At 39.8% G+C, this 17,645-nt stretch overlaps 1 protein-coding gene across 1 annotated transcript in view; it reads right to left on the bottom strand.

Annotated features, from left to right (window-relative positions):
* Positions 1-736: 736 nt before the first annotated feature.
* The window catches only part of MED17 (mediator complex subunit 17), a 28,633-nt gene continuing 11,724 nt past the window's right edge, over positions 737-17,645 (bottom strand). Inside the window, exons 9-12 of the mRNA XM_068977859.1 lie at positions 7,075-7,212; positions 4,391-4,508; positions 2,580-2,739; positions 737-1,231 (exon numbers count right to left, since the gene is read on the bottom strand). Coding sequence (XP_068833960.1) covers positions 1,020-1,231; positions 2,580-2,739; positions 4,391-4,508; positions 7,075-7,212 — 628 coding nt within the window. The 3' untranslated portion in view covers positions 737-1,019. The remainder of the gene's footprint in view (positions 1,232-2,579; positions 2,740-4,390; positions 4,509-7,074; positions 7,213-17,645) is intronic.

The raw sequence follows: 17,645 nt of genomic DNA, 5'->3' as shown, positions 1-17,645 counted from the left end.
CTGAGGCTGGGGACTGCCAAGGTCAGGGTAAGGCAGGAGCAGAGCAAGGCAAATGAGGTCATTCAAGTGGGAAAAAAGACCAAGGAGAAATGGAAGAAACCCTAAAGATACAATACTATCTGCCTTCTAAGCCTTCAGGTGGAGCTCTAAGGAATTTCTCAGCGGACTGAGACCCAGGCATGCGTAACGAAGACAATCAGAGGGAAAAGTACTTTATCCACTAACACAAGAGCTGGTTTTAATAGGTCTAGTGGGGAGGGCTCTTAGTGACCCCATGGACTGCCGGACACGACTGAGTGACTTCACTTTCACTTTTCACTTTCATGCATTGGACAAGGAAGTGGCAACCCACTCCAGTGTTCTTGCCTGGAGAATCCCAGGGATGGGGGAGCCTGGTGGGCTGCCTTCTATGGGGTCACACAGAGTCGGACACGACTGAAGTGACTTAGTAGCAGCAGCAGCAATAGCAGCAGTGGGGCGGGCAGGACAGGCTCCACTGGTTGGAAAGTACTTTGTTGCACTTAGGAGAAAGGATCTGCTCCTCTCATTGTGAGGGAATTCCTGCATGAAAGCTGGGTCTTAACAGTGTTTAAATATTCTTAAGCAATAACGAACAGTGGAATGATATGACATAATTCATTTAGGTTAAGAGTTCAGAGTGTCTGGAATTTTTAACCATAATCTTTATTTGATGTCAACATCAAAGGGATTATTTTAAAAAGCTAATGTCAATCCATGTTAGTAATATTTCAAGTCAACTGCATAAAAAAAGTACATCTCTCCATGTTTGTATACCCTATAACTGTACATAAACTTTTGCATTTTAAAGCACTTGTCACTTATAAAGTGAAAGGTTTCAAAATGCCAAGCAAACATTTGCTAATTATTATTTTTTAAAAACAATATTTCTTTAGAAGATTCCTCTTCTTTGTGCTTATTGTTGATCTGCAAACATTCCTTAAAGTTTCTGGAAACTTCTCTGGGGAAAAAAAAATCTGGAAACTGGTCCAGAAAAAAAATCACAGTAGACAAGGACTAAGTGCAGACATAAGCAGCTCCATTTTATAAACAAAGTTTCGGCCTTCCATTTTATTCCACTGAACTTCTTTGAATGGCCCACGAAGATGATTCCACTTGCTATCTTGTAAAACATCACTTTTTGGAAGGTCTTTACATTGGTTACGGGGAAACTGAACCATAATCTTGCTGCCACTTTCAGGGCCATTACGAACTGTGGAGCGAAACCAAAATATCAATATGTTCATTTTTCAAGCTAGAAACAACAAAGATCACACAACTTCACTTTCCATGAGCATAAAAAGCCTTGTCTACCAACTTGAAAGTGCTTATTTAAAAATACTTTTCAGGTTCAATATGCTAAAATAAAATTTACTAATTTATAGATACTGTGTGTATTTGTGCATGTGCTCAGTAGTGTCTGACTCTTTGCAACCCCATGGACTGTAGCCAGCCAGGCTCCTCTATCCATGTATAGTTTTCCAGACAAGAATACTGGAGTAGGTTGCCATTTCCTGCTCCAGGAGATCTTCCCAACCCAGGGATCAAACTCAAGTCTCCTGCATCTCCTGCACTGGCAAGCAGAGTCTTTACCACTGTGCCACCTGGAAAGCCCCTTATAGATACTAGGCTGGTAAAAATATTTATGAATTAATGTTTGTAATATAAAAATGTGGCAAAGATGAGTGCTAGTTTAGGAAAATCACATGTTCTATATATTTTCAGAACATCATTTTTTTCCCTAAAATACTTGATAACCTAATCATTTAACAACTTAGTTAATATACACCCACAATGTGATGAAAGTCAAATGTTCAAAATCAGAACTGGAAAGGATGGATGAAAGATTATTCTGAATATGAACTTCAGGTTTTAATGAGGTTTTATAACTCAGGCAAGAAGAAAGGTATTTAGAAATTCTTATCAATAATGGTCTTGCAATGATTAAGCCTACAGATTCACAAGCTGTGATCCTGTGGGGAAGAATGTCTAACTACCTACTCTTTCAAATATTTAGAGCAAGTATTAAAGAAGATCACACTGAAACAATATATAATTTTCAACAAGACAAAATGTATACATGCCTATCCAAGTGCCCCATTCATGGCAGGTGCTTCACAAAACACCTCTCTGTTCTATCCCTTGACCATCTTTAGGATCAGATACTATTCTTCTTGCACATTTGCAGCAGTATATTTATAAACTTAAAAAAAAATTTTTGGCCCCATCATGCAGCATGTGGGATCTTAGATGACCAGGGACTGAACCTGGGTCCACAGCAGTGAAAGTGAGTCCTCATTAAGGCAGGAGTAATAATGCTGATGGCATTTTTCAGATAATCTCCTAGGAAAATGTGTTGCCAAGAAAAACATATTTTATAACTACTTTAAAATAACCTGTTGCTCTGAATAATAGCTATGATGAGATAAACACTCAACGTAATTAATAAAGGAACTCACCTACTATAGAGGTAAGTTACTCTTATGTATGGTAACTACTAAAGCTAAATGAAAAGGCCAAACTCCCAAAGGTCTCTTTACATTCAGAGAAGTAGAAAGTACCTGAGATAGCATAGTCACCGTTTGGGGAGGCCACGGTTATGGCAGAGGCATTGCCAATGCTCTCTACAGGCCCCAGTCCCACGTGATTACTGAAGCTCAGGACCTGCCAGCCCATAACCTTGGCTAGCTGCTGAACTGCGTGCACCTGATGCTGTGACATCTGTAAATGAAAAAGGAAACTTCACTGACAATCAGAACAGGTATTTACTTGGCAGTAACTTGACATCATGGCTGTAAAGTGAACTTTCATTGGAGTTTTCACTGCCTAGCAAAGGAATGCTATCTTATGTTTCAGGAATTCTCCTCTGTTGGGGGCAAGGGAACAAGATCCCACCTTCCACTGCAGAAGCTAAAATAGCCTGATACTTGCTTTCCTGTACACTGGCAGTGGGAACACAGCCCACAGGCTGAACTTGGCCAGCTGGAGCCTCCCACCTGGATCACTGGGTCTGGAGGAACATTCAAACAGCAGAGTAGCTGAGTATCTTCCACTGGCCCCGTCAAGTCCACTCTCCAACCTAGTTTGTTCTGGGAGGCTGTCACACTAACAGCTTTTGTATTGATCCTTAGTAAAGAGACCACCCTGAAACCACCCTGAGAGACCTGACTGATGCACAGGGCAATAAAGAGTGCACCTGCCACCGACAAGGAGGGTGGTGGTGCTGGGATACAGCAGCAGGGGCCCCGCCTGACCGTGGCTCTCACATCCAGCTTCCTTTGATCCTGAGCCATTCGCAAGCCTTATTCTCTAGACTTCTTAGCAATTCTGGAAGTTCTTTAAAAGGCTTTTATTACACTTCTGCACGTGTTCTTAAGCTAACCAAAGCTATTTTAGGTACAATCAACCAAGAGCTGCCATACATCACAAATGCCCTTTAAATAAAGGCACCATAGAGGCCAATCAGTATAACAGATTACTGCTTCTAGGATGAAGAGGGTCAGTATTTTTGTAAAAATTTCTGCAAAATATAAATATGTGTTTCATGTGAAAGATATATCAGCATTTCAAAAACCGACCGTTTATCCCATAAGTCAGTATTTCAATGGATCATCACAACTCCATGAAGAAGGTAGGAAAAATATTGTTCTTACTTTATAGATGAAAGGAAAAAAGGTCAAAAAACTTGCCCAGTGTCACAAAGCAAGTCTGTGGTATAGCTGGTACTAGAACTCAACGCTTTCCATACTGTCCCTTACTATGAGGAATGCTGTCCTAGGGCTTATGCATAAAGTGTTCCATTCATCATAATGGAGAATGGATACTATAGTTTTGTATTTGATCGTCCTTTCTCTGGTTTTCTTGGATTAATACTTCACTTTCACGTGGTCCTGGAGGTGTTGTAAATCTCAGCTAACAGGAGAAATTTTAAAAGTTTGGTAGTCTCAGAACTGGTCACGCATCTTAAATACAAACTAACAGCTGAAACAAACCTAGGACAGTTTATCAACATTTTCAATTAGCCAAAAGGTGGCAAAATGTGCACTAGAAATCATTGTTTAGTCACTCAGTTGTTTCAGACTCTCTGTGACCCCCTGGACTGTTGCGCTCTAAGCTCTTCTGTCCATGGGGACCCTCCAGGCAAGAAGAGTTGCCATGCCCTGCTCCAGCAGATCTTCCTGATCCAGGATCAAACCTGCATCTTTTTGTGTCTCCTGCACTGGCAGACGAGTTCTTTACAACTGAGCTACCCGGGAAGCTCTGCACTAGAAATTAGTTGGCAGGAAGAAACGGCTTTTAAAAAATAATGTTACTTCTTATCGGCATTGTTCTTTCAACGGGTAGAGTGGAAGGGGCTCAGGAGCTGTGTTACCTGGGACAGAAGGAAGTCCTGAAGCTCCTGGCCCTCATGAGACAGTGTGATCACCCTCCCATCTCTGTGCACGACCCGGATCTGCTCAACTCCAATATTCAACTGCAGCTGAATGGACCTTTATAGACAAGATACACTAAATCAGAAATGTCCAAAATTACCTTATACAAATGTCAAGAACCTTTAGAGCAAAGAAAAACAATACAACAGTTCTGATAATCTACACCAAGACCCATGGGGGGAAGAGTTTCCTCAGGTTCAGTGAAAACTATCAGACTCCCATTAAACTACTGACACCATAGGTCACGGACCACCAGTCTACTCAGAAGGATGCGGGGCAGGAAGCACAGCTTGTCACCCTGCCAACAGCCCCTGCTCCTCTTCTCCTGAGGGCCCTGAGGCTGTCAACACAGCAGCCACACACCTGTGTTAAATAAGAAGAGATGTGCACTGAGAGCGTGTGAGGCCTGCCCTGACCCAAAAACCTGGGTCCTCACAGGAGCCATGCGCTCTTGCAACAGCTTCACAGACCCGGGTTCCAGGGTCCCCGCAGGAGACTCGGCCCACTGATAACACTCACCCCACCCTGGGACATCCAAAGCTGCCCCCACCAAGGGATTGTAATTTCTCCCAGTCCAGAACCATTTTACCAACTGGGGATCATTTTTGCCATAAGCAGTGTTGCCTAGTAACACACATGACATCTTTCCTTATCAAGTGACTAGGTAATTAGAGTGAGAGTTAGCCAAAGGTCAAATTCTCATACAGAAAGGAAAAACGGTTAACTTTTCACTCTCTTCTGAAATAATCAGCTAACAAGTCAAAATACGTATGCTCTACTAACTCAGCTTAGGTCAAACAAACTCATAAAATAGCCAACGAATATATATATACAGGTCACAAATCTCTTCCAAGTCAGTTCAGAAATTTTTAGCGTATGATATGTACAAGAAACACAAAACTCCTCAAATAATCCAGGTGAACAAATGCAAAAAAAAACAGCATTATAGCTTTCCACATCTGATAGTACCTCTTTTTTCCTAACTTTGCTTTTACAGCAAATATTTAAGAATAAAAAACATTTTGGTAACTATATAAAACTGTAATTTTGATGAATTAAAGTTTGTACATTTCTTTTGAAGGGAAAAAAAGCAAAATTCACAAGGCTTAAAGAAGAAAAAGACTTATAAATCTAACCACATTTCTGAATCTTCTTTTTTAAACAAAGGTATAAGGAAAAAGAAAGTTGTATCACTATTGGTGGGCGCATACATGTGGCAATTACTCTGAAAAGCAAATCAGAGGACTTCCCTGGTGGTCCAGTGGTTAAGAATCCTTCCTCCAATGTAGGGAACTGGGGTTCAATCCTTGGTCAGGGAACTAAAATCCCACATGCTGTGGGGCAACTGACCCCACGCACCACAACTGGAGAGAACCTTGCACACCACCAGCACCACCACAGAAGGGTCCTACATGCCGCACAAAGGCCCCAAGTGCCACAACTAAGACCCAACACAGCCAAAGAAAGAAAGAATTTTTAAAAAGGAAGAAGAAAGAAAACCAAATCGGTAACAATAATGAAAATCTTAAATGTCCTCATCTTTTTACACAGCAATTACACTTGGAGGACTTTATCCTATAGACACGGTTGCACAAGTACAAATCATTGTTCTGGCATCCAACTAAAATGTTCAACGACAGGAAGTTGGGGTTGGTTCTAAGAAAGAGAACTACTTTCAATTTTAAAAAGTGTAAGATGACCCTACCAGCTACAGAAGGTAGGTAAGGACATTCTGTACTTCCTTCCACTTTCTCTCCTGTCCTGACACTGACTTCTCTTCACAGAAGTTTAAAAGGTGTATGCTGGACTCAATGCCCATAATCCCACAGTTGTTTCATCTTAGTTGTAGATGCAAACAATTCCAAGTTGATCAATTTTTTCTTTTCCTCTCCTTAGTGCTGTAAGTTTGTACCTTTTGACCACCTTCACCAACATCCCACTACTGAAAACAACCAGTCTACTATCTGTGTATTAACCTGTGATTTATGAACGTAAATCAAGCAGACAGCTCCTCCAGGAATGCTGGGGACAGAAGTCATTAAGGGCACAATCTTGAACTGGAATAGACACAGAGGTTGTTTTAGGCTAAACATTACGGAAACTATGGGCTCTAATATAAACGACCCCCTTCACTTCAAATACCTGAGACTGGCCATGGCCTCCAGGCAAGAACTGAAGTGGATCAGAGTCTGAGGAAGCATGGAAGCTTTCCACTCAGTGCTGGGGTTCACTCCTGACCATAGCTCAAATATGCGGCATTTACATAGAGACTATGTAAATAGTCTCTGTGACTAGAGACGATTAGAGACTATTTTCGACATTCTTACCTGTCATTTTCTATTTCCCTGTATATTTTGACCTCACCATGTGGCATGTGGGATCTTAGTTCTCTAACCAAGGACAGAACCCATGACCCATGCAGAGGAACCATGGAGTCTTAACCACTGGATGGCCATGGAAGTCCTTATCTCTTACTTTTAAAAACACTCTACAGCTCAAATAATGTACTGGAATGTTATGCTTCCCTATCAAATAAAACCCAAAATCTTGATGTAATCATTCTTCAAACATCAATACATAAAAAGCAACTTAATGTATTAAACAACTTCTTTTCAATACTTACTTGCATATCTGTTCATAGCCTTGGGATGTGATTAAGACTTTCACACTAGATTCATAAACATCATTAATATTTGACCAATGAGCCTGTATCTGAGGATCTTCAATGCGACTTGCTAAGCTGTCGATGGTTGCAGCAGTCCTTTTAAAGAAAAGAAGTTCAAGTTTTTATAGTCACCATATAAAATAATGTGATAAACTGCTTATCAGTTTTATGGCTATTTGAAAACAGATGGTGACTTTCTGAAAATACCACTATTTGAAAAGCAAAGATTTGAAAGAAAAGTCAGATGTAGCTCTGATGTACTGGTTGTCAACTTCACATCACAACACATTCTCAGGCCACACTGATTTCCTTTTAATTCCATTTGTTTTCTGCCACTCAGAAAATCTTACCAGAACACAAGTGAAAGGCATACTTCTAGGGTACTAATCTAATCTCTAAAAAGAATATAAATTATTCATAAATATCAGTATTTGATCCCTGGTAACAAATAACTTGGGACATACCTACACTTGAGAACTATTACTGTCATGGAATTAGTATTTTCAAGAAAAGCTAGAGAGATTTACTGCACAATTAAAACCTATATCCCAAGAAAGATAAGTATAGTGAGAAATAAGATTTATCAAGTGATTATTATGTACCAAATACTGTAATAAGTGCTTTCATGACTTTAACCTTACAAACAACAAAAGTAGACACTACTATTATTACCTCCATTTTTCAGAAGGAACAAAAGCAGTTTAGCAATGTTTAGTGACTTGCCCAAAGTTTGAAGCTGTTTGGGGCACAAAACCTGGAAGTCTAACTCCAGAGTCAATAATCTTTCCTTTACATTTTATACACACTAGTGAACAGCCACTGCCTATAAACAAAGCATAAATTACGTAAATCAACCAAACTACTGAGATCCTCAGTGTCTAAAATCTGATATTAGCACTGTATCGGCTAGAGAAGGAAAAGGCATGAGGAAATGGAAGAAATGAGAATAGCTACTGAGGACAAGGGATTTTTATATCAATTTTTATATGTTCTGGTATCCTGCTTCTGCTCTAGTACTAATTTCTTTCAGTCCACTTTTAACTTTCCTTTCTTCTGTGATTTGTTTCCCTGGCAGTGCTCCAAAAATTTTTACAGCAGAAAAATTTGTGAGAGTTTTCATCTCAGTATTAACATATATCAACAAATTAGAAAAAGATACATAGCAATTGAGAATTAGTAAAAGAAATCATGGAATATTCACACAATGGGCTATCACATAGCTATTAAAATATCCTTGAAGGGAGGGTATAAAATTTTATGATACCATATTTACTTAAAAAAAAAAAAAATGCCCTGACACATATACTGTTGACCCATGAACAACGGGTCTGAACTGCATCTGTACACTTACAAGAGAATCTTTTTCACAAAATAATTACTGTAACACTGCATAATTCATGGTTGCTTGAATCCAGGAATGGAAAATCTGGGAAATGGAGGAACTGCCTGTTTGGTGGCCGAGCATAACTTATACCTGGATTTTCAATACAGAGGGTCAGTACCCCTAAATCCTGTGTTGTTCAATGGTCAGATGTATGTAAAAATATATGAATGTTAACTGTATGGAATTACACAGATGGGTCGATACATTTAGAACATTATTTCTATACCTAAGGGGAGAAAAGGGAACATTTTTTAAAGTTTTGCTGCTTCCAGGATTACAACTACTATTCTGAAACTCATTAGCTGCTCACTCACGTCTGACTCTCTGAGACCCCATGGTTGCATGGACTGTAGCCCGCCAGGCTCCTCTGTCCATGGAATTCTCCAGGCAAGAATACTGGAGTAGGTAGCCATTCCCTTCTCCAGGGGATTTTCCCGACCAGGAATCTAACCCAGGTCTCCTGCATTGCAGGCAGGCAGATTCTTTACTGCCTGAGCCACCAGGGAAGACCAATTCTGAAACAAAATGGTTTTAAAGATAACTTTTCCCATGCCCCTCATTTATTTCAGGGAATATTTAACTTAATGGTTAATCAGAAATTTGCAACATTAACAACATAGTCAAATTAATTAATAGCTTTTATACTTGAAATGTACAGATGGAAAGTAACAGTCATCTAACCCTAACCCTACTGTTTATAAGGAACCTGTGTATCCACTATTCAATTTGACCAGAGCCCTTTAACCCCAATTGAGAGAGGATTAGATATTAAGTGCTGCTGCTAATTAAGTCACGTCAGTCGTGTCCAACTCTGTGAAACCCCATAGACGGCAGCCCACCAGGCTCCCGTCCCTGGGATTCTCCAGGCAAGCATATTGGAGTGGGTTGCCATTTCCTTCTCCAATGCATGAAAGTGAAAAGTGAAAGTGAAGTTGCTCAGTCATCTCTGACTCTTCATGACCCCATGGACTGTAGCCTACCAGACTCCTCCATCCATGGGATTTCCCAAGCAAGAGTACTGGAGTGGGTTGCCATTGCCTTAACTTGCCCCAAATTACTCAGCAAGTGGCTGAACTCTGGCTGAAGTGTATCTTTCATCCTGAATTCCGTACTCCTTTCAATGTATCATGCTGTTGTCTCAACATGTCTTCCTAATTCATTTCACTGAAAGTTTCCATCCTGAGACCAAAGACTAATATAAAACCATGACAAATAAAGCTATGACTGTATTAACAGGAAAAATAAAATTCAAAGTAAAATGTCATCCACAAAAACAGTGTGCCCTCACCTGTTGAGTACAATCAAGGCAAAATCACTGAAAGAAGTAAACAGACCTCTTTACTAAGTGCCAATAATGAAACAGAAGAGTACCCTGTGGCATTTGGAAAAGACTTTGTTTAGGTCCTATCACACCAAGTTCTTTAGTAAATGATGTATAGAAGAAAGAAAATGAGAGGGTGGTCCCAAGATGGTCGAGGAATAGGATGGGGAAACCACTTTCTCCCCCATAAATTCATCAAAGGATCATCTGAATGCTAAGCAACTTCCACAAAACAATTTCTGAATGCTGGCAGAAGACACCAGGCACCCAGAAAGGCAGCCCATTCACTTCAAAAGGAGGCAGGACAAAATATAAAAGACAAAGAGACAAAAGAGTTAGGGACAGAGACCTGTCTTGTGGGGGGAGTCGTGAAGGAGGAGAAGTTTCCAAACAGCAGGAAACCTTCTCACCAGCGGGTATGTGGGGAGTTTTGGAATGTCAGAGGGCAACACAACCGCAAGAAAAAAAAAAAAAAAACCCATAGAATACACACCTAACTGCAACTCCCAGCGGAGAAGCCTCCCAGACACTCGCCTCCGCCACCAGGAGCAGGGACTGGACAGGGAGGCACGGGCTCTAACCTAAGGTGCAGCCTGGCCCGCTCACAGAACAAAGAACTGAGGGATCACCAAAGGAGAGCTGGCCGGCTGCAGACCAGCTCCTCCCTCCGCCAGAGGCAAAGGGGCAGGTAGGCGACAGTCAGAGCCAGAAGCCAAGGGGCAATCTCAGCCCCAGGGCCTGGCATCCTTGACCAAATTGTGAGCAGGCTCCTAGTTGCTAACCATGTCCTCCTGGTGTCCTGGATGGCTGACACCTGCCAGAAGGGTTGCAGCCTGAGATTAGCTCACCAGAGGATATACACAGCACACCCAGGAAACCAAGTGTCCAGGACCGGGGAGGTGATTAAGACACATGATCCACCTGGGGGAGTGTGCTCACCAAGCACCTGGTTGCCAGAGCTGCTCGGACCTGGGAAGGGCACAAAATGCAGGCCCAACCAAGTCTGTGCCCTCGTGAAGTACCTGAGAACCTGAGCAGCTTAGATGTGGAAAGTGCACAAAACGCAGGGCCCATTTTGGACAGTGCCCTGCAGAGGACCCTGGAGCCTGAGCAGTGTAGACCCATAAAGCAAATGCCATGAGTCAGGGCAAACTCACTGTGGTCCACACACTGTGAGTACTCCCCACATACGCCAGTGGTATTTGCTTGCAGTGTTCCTCCCTCCCCACAGCACAACTGAACAAGTCAGCCTAAATAATGGACCACCTTCACCCCCTTGTTTCAGGGCAGAAATTAGGCACTGAAGAGACTTGCAAACAGAGGAAGCCAAATGAAATGAAGAAGAGGGAACTGCTCTGGAAGTCACAGGTGCAACAGATTAAAACCCTATAGTTAACTAAGAATTGGAGGGGGCCTATAGACCTTGAGAAGTACAGTATGAAACAAGGAACTATCTGAAACCAAACTGACCCCACACTGCCCACAACAGCTCCAGAGAAATTCCTAGATATATTTTTACTATTATCCCTTTACAATTTTTTTTAAAGTTCTTTATTGCTCCTTTAATTTTCATTTTTATAACCTACTATTACCTTGCAAAAAAAAAAGACCCTATTTTTAAAGCAAATTTCATACAAATATTTTTTATAATTTTTGTGATTGACTTTGTTTTGTATTTTTAATATTGTATTTTTGAGACTCTATTCTCTACTCTAGATTTTTAATCTTGGCTTTCTGGTATTTGTTATCAATTTTTACCTTTAAGAATCTAATCTCCAGTATCCATTTTCAGTTACGGATATGATTACTGGCTTAATTACTCTCTCCCCTTTTGACGCTCCCTTTTCTCCTCCTGGTCACCTCTATCTCCTCCCTCCCCCATCTCTTCTCCATGTAACTCCGTGAACCTCTCTGAGTGTTCCACACTGTGGAGAGCACATAGGGAATTGATTACTGGCTAGATTGCTCTCGCCCCTTTTGATTCCCCCTCTTCTCTTCCTGGTCACCTCTATCTTGCTCTTCCCTCTTCTCTTCTCCATGTAACTCTGTGAACCTCTCTGGGTGTCCCTCAGTGTGAATTTCTTCACCATTAACTGAGATGTTTTATCATCTGCGCTGTATGGATGGATAAGTCTTGAGGCTACTGTAAGAATAAGACTGAAAGCCAGAGGCAGGAGGCTTAAATCCAAATCCTGAGAACTCCTGATCCCAGGGAACACTAATAGACAAGAGCTCATCCAAAAGCATCCATACAGACACAGAAACCAAGCTCCACCCAAGAACCAACAAATACCAGAGCAAGACACACCACACTAATTCTCCAGCAAAGCAGGAACACAATCCTGAGCATTAAAAGACAGGCTGCCCAAAACCATGCCAAACCCACTGATGCCCCAAAACACACTACTGGACCCTTCATTGCACTTCAGAGAGAAGAGATCCAGCTCCACCCAACAGAACACAGACACAAGCTTACCTAACCAGGAAACCTTGGCAAGCCACTCATCCAACCCCACCCACAGGGAGGAACCTCCACAATAAAGAGAAACCACAAACTTCCAGCCTACAGAAAGGGTACCCCAAACACAGCAATCTAAACAAAATGAAAAGGCAGAGAAATATTCAGCAGGTAAAGGAACATGATAAATCCATACCAAACCAAACAAAAAAGGAGGAGATAGGGAGTCTACCTGAAAAAGAAGTCAGAATAATGATAGTGAAAATGATCCAAAATCTTGAAAACAAAATGGAGTTACAGATAGACTAGAGACAAGGATTGAGAAGATGCAGGAAATGTTTAACAAGGACCTAGAAGAAATAAAAAAGAGTCAACCAATAATGAATAACACAATAACTGAGATCAAAAGCAATCTGGAGGTAACAAACAGTAGAATAACTGAGGCATAAGATAGTATAAGTAAGATGGAAGATAGAATAGTGGAAATAAATGAAGCAGAGAGGAAAAGAGAAAAGAAATGAAGACAACCTCAGAGACCTCTGGGACAATGTTAAATACCCCAACATTCAAATCATAGGAGTCCCAAAACAAGAAGACAAAAAGAAAGGCCATGATAAAATACTTGAGGAGATAATAGTTGAAAAATTACCTAAAATGGGGCAGGAAATAGCCACCCAAGTCCAAGAAACCCAGAGAGTCCCAAACAGGATAAACCCAAGGCCCAACACTGCAAGACAAATATTAACCATACTAACGAAGATCAAACACAAAGAACAAATATTAAAAGCAGTAAGATAAAAGCAACAATACACAAGGAGATCCCCATAAGGATAACAACTCTTCTTTCAATAGAAATGCTTCAGGCCAGAAGGGAATAGCAGGACATATTCAACGTGATGAAACAGAAAACCTACAACTCAGATTACTATACCCAGCAAGGATCTCATTCAAATATGAAGGAGAAATCAAAAGCTTTACAGATAAGCAAAAGCTGAGAGAATTCAGCACCACCAAACCAGCTCTTCAACAAATGCTAAAGGATCTTCTCTAGACAGGAAACCTTCCATACACACAGAAAAGGTGTATAAACTCAAACCCAAAACAACAAAGTAAATGACAACAGGATCATACTTTTCAATAATTACCTTAAATGTAAATGGGTTGAATGTCCCAACCAAAAGACAAAGACTGGCTGAATGGATATAAAACAAGACCCTCATATATGCTGTCTACAAGAGACCCACCTCAAACCAAGGGACACGTACAAACTGAAAATGAAGGACTGGAAAAAGATATTCCACGCAAATGGAGACCAAAAGAAAGCAGGAGTAGCAATACTCATATCAGATAAAATAGACTTTGAAATAAAGGCCGTGAAAAGAGACAAAGAAGGACAGTACACAGTGATCAAAGGATCAATCTAAGAAGAAGATAAAACAATTATAAATATATATGCACCCAACATGGGAGCACCAGAATAGATAAGGCAAATGCTAACAAGTATGAAAGGAGAAATTAACAATAATAGTGGGAGACTTTAATACCCCACTCACATCTATGGATAGATCAACCAAACAGAAAATTAGCAAGGAATTACAAACTTTAAATGATACAATGGATACAGTTAGACATAATTGATATCTATAGGACATTTCACCTCAAAACAATGAATTTCACCTTTTTCTCAAGGGCAAACGGAACATTCTCCAGGTTAGATCACATCCTGGCCATAAATCTAGCCTTGGTAAATTCAAAAAAACTGAAATCATTCCAAGCATATTTTCTGACCATAATGCGGTAAGATTAGACAATGCAGTAAGATTAGATGTCAATTACAGAAGATAAACTATTGAAAATCTCAACATATGGAGGCTGAACAACATGCTGCTGAATAAACAACAATCACAGAAGAAATCAAAATATGGATACAAACAAATGAAAACACGACAAACCAAAACTTATGGGATTCAGTAAAAGCAGTGTTCTGGGGAGGTTCATAGCAACACAAGCTTACCTCAAGAAATAAGAGAAAAATCAAATAAATAACCTAACTTTACACCTAAAGCAACTTGAAAAACAAGAAATGAAGAACCCCAGGGTTAGTAGAAGGAAAGAAATCATAAAAATTAGGGCAGAAATAAAACAAAAAGAAATAAAGGAGACTATAGCAAAAATCAAAACTAAAAGCTAGTTTTTTGAGAAGATAAAATAGACAAACTATTAGCCAGACTCATCAAGCAAAAAAGCAACAAGAATCAAATCAACAAAACTTGAAATGAAAATGGAGAAATCACAACAGACAACACAGAAATGCAAAGGATCATAAGAGACTACTATCAGCAACTATATGACAATAAAATGGACAACCTGGAAGAAATGGACTAATTCTTAGAAAAGTATAACCTTCCAAAACTGAACCAGGAAGAAATAGAAAATCTTAACAGATCTATCACAAGCACGGAAATTGAAACTGTAATCAAAAATATTCCAACAAACAAAAGCCCAGGACCAGCTGGCTTCACAGCTGAATTCTACCAAATATTTAGAGAAGAGCTAACACCTATCCTACTCAAACTCTTCCAGAAAATTGCAGAGGAAGGTAAACTGCCAAACTCATTCTATGAGGCCACCATCACCCTAATACCAAAGCCAGGCAAAGATGCCACAAAAACAGAAAACTACAGGCCAATATCACTGATGAACATAGATGCAAAAATCCTCAACAAAAATCTAGCAAACAGAATCCAACAACATATTAAAAAGATCATACATCATGATCAAGTGGGCTTTATCCCAGGGAAGCAAAGATTCTTCAATATCCGCAAATCAATCAACATGATACACCAGATTAACAAATTGAAAGATGAAAACTATATGATTATCTCAATAGGTGCAGAGAAAGCTTTTGACAAAATTCAACATCCATTTATGATAAAAACCCTCCAAAAGCAGGCATAAAAGGACATACTTCAACATAATAAAAGTCATATATGATAAACCCACAGCAAACATTATCCTCAATGGTGAAAAACTGAAAGCATTTTCCCTAAAGTCAGGAACAAGACAAGGGTGCCCACTCACCACTACTATTCAACATGGTTTTGGAAGTTTTAGCCACAGCAATCAGAGAAAAAAAAGAAATAAAAGGAATCAAGATTGGAAAATAAGAAGTAAAACTCACAGTTTGCAGGTGACATGATTCTCTACATAGAAAACCCTAAAGACTCTACCAGAAAATTACTAGAGTTAATCAATGAATATAGTCAAGTAGTAGGATATAAAGTTAATACACAGAAATCCCCTGCATTACTATACACTAACAATGAGAAAACAGAAAGAGAAATTAAGGAAACAATTCCATTCACCATTGCAACAAAAAGAATAAAATACTTAGGACTAAATCTACCTAAAGAAACAAAAGACCTATATACAGAAAACTATAAAACACTGATAAAAGAAAATCAAAGATGACACAAATAGATGGAGAAATATACTAAGTTCATGGATTGGAAGAATCAATGTAAATGAGTATACTACCCAAAGCAATCTACAGATTCAATGCAATCCCTATCAAACTACTAACAGTATCTTTCACAGAACTAGAACAAATAATTTCAACATCTGTATGGTAATACAAAAAACCTCGAATAATCAACTGGAGGAACTGGAGGAATCAACCTGCCTGACTTCAGACTCTACTACAAAGCCACAGTCATCAAGATAGTATGGTACTGGCACAAAGACAGAAATATAGATCAATGGAACAAAATAGAAAGCCCAGAGATAAATCCACGCACCTATGGACACCTTATCTTTGACAAAGAAGGCAAGAATATACAATGGAGAAAAGACAATCTCTTTAACAAGTGGTGCTGGGAAAACTTGTCAGCCACTTGTAAAAGAATGAAACTAGAACACTTTCTAACACAATACACAAAAATAAACTCAAAATGGATTAAAGATCTAAATGTAAACTATAAAACTCCTAGAGGAGAACATAGGCAAAACATTCTCTGACATAAATCACAGCAGGATCCTTTATGACCCACCTCCCAGAGTAATGGGAATAAAAGCAAAAACAAATGGGACCTAATTAGACTTAAAAGCTTTTGCACAACGAAGGTAACTAAGCAAGGTGAAAAGACAGCCTTCAGAATGGGAGAAAATAATAGCAAACGAAGCAACTGACAGAGAATTAATCTCAAAAATATGCAAGCAGCTCATGCAGCTCAACACTAGAAAAATGAATAACCCAATCAAAAATTGGGCCAAAGAAATAAACAGACATTTCTCCAAAGACAACCTACAGATGGCTAACAAACACATGAAAAGATATTCAACATCACTCATTATCAAAGAAATGCAAATCAAAACCACAATGAGGTATCATTTCACAGCAGTCAGAATGGCTGCTATCCAAAAGTGTACAAGCAATAAATGCTGGAGAGGGTGTGGAGAAAAGGGAACCCTCTTACACTGTTGGTGGGAATGCAAACTAGTACAGCCACTATGGAGAACAGTGTGGAGATTCCTTAAAAAACGGGAAACAGAACTGCCATATGACCCAACAATTCCACTGCTGGGCATACACAGCAAGGAAACCAGAATTGAAAGAGACGTGTACCTCAATGTTCATCGCAGCACTGTTTACAATCGCAGCCAGGACATGGAAGCAACCTAGATGTCCATCAGCAGACGAATGGTTAAGAAAGTTGTGGTACGCATACAGAATGGAATATTAGTCAGCTCTTAAAAAGAATGTATCTGAATCAGTTCTAATGATGTGGATGAAGTTGGAGCTTACTATACGGAGTGAAGTAAGTCAGAAAGAAAAAGACCAAAACAGTACATTAACGCATATATATGTAATTTAGAAAGATGGTAATGACGCTATATGCAAGACAGCAAAAGAGACGCAGATGTATAAAATAGTCTTTTGGACTCTGTGGCAGAAGGCGAGAGTGGGATGATTTGATACAATGGCACTGAAACATGTATATTACCGTATGTGAGATAGATCACCAGTCCAATTGAGATGCATGAAACAGGGCACTCAAAGCCAGTGCACTGGGACAACCCTGAGGGTTAGGATGGGGAGGAAGGTGGGAGGGGGGTTCAGGATGGGGGACACATGTACACCCATGGCAGATTCATGTCAATGTATGGCAAAACCACTACAATGTTGTAAAGTAATTAGCCTCCAACTAAAATAAATAAATTTTTTAAAAAAGAACAAAAATGAGCTTTGAAGTTAGGCCTGAAGACTGACTTTGCTAATCTTTTAGTTGTATAACCTTGAGCAAGTGGAACAACTTCTCTGAATCCCAGTTTTACCATCAGTGAAAAATGTGCTAACACGACCCGAC

Source organism: Capricornis sumatraensis, chromosome 8 (genome assembly GCF_032405125.1).
Source record: "Capricornis sumatraensis isolate serow.1 chromosome 8, serow.2, whole genome shotgun sequence".
Classification (NCBI taxonomy): Eukaryota; Metazoa; Chordata; class Mammalia; order Artiodactyla; family Bovidae; genus Capricornis; species Capricornis sumatraensis.
Note: the sequence above shows the minus strand (reverse complement) of the source record. Positions and strands in the feature narration are given on the sequence as shown.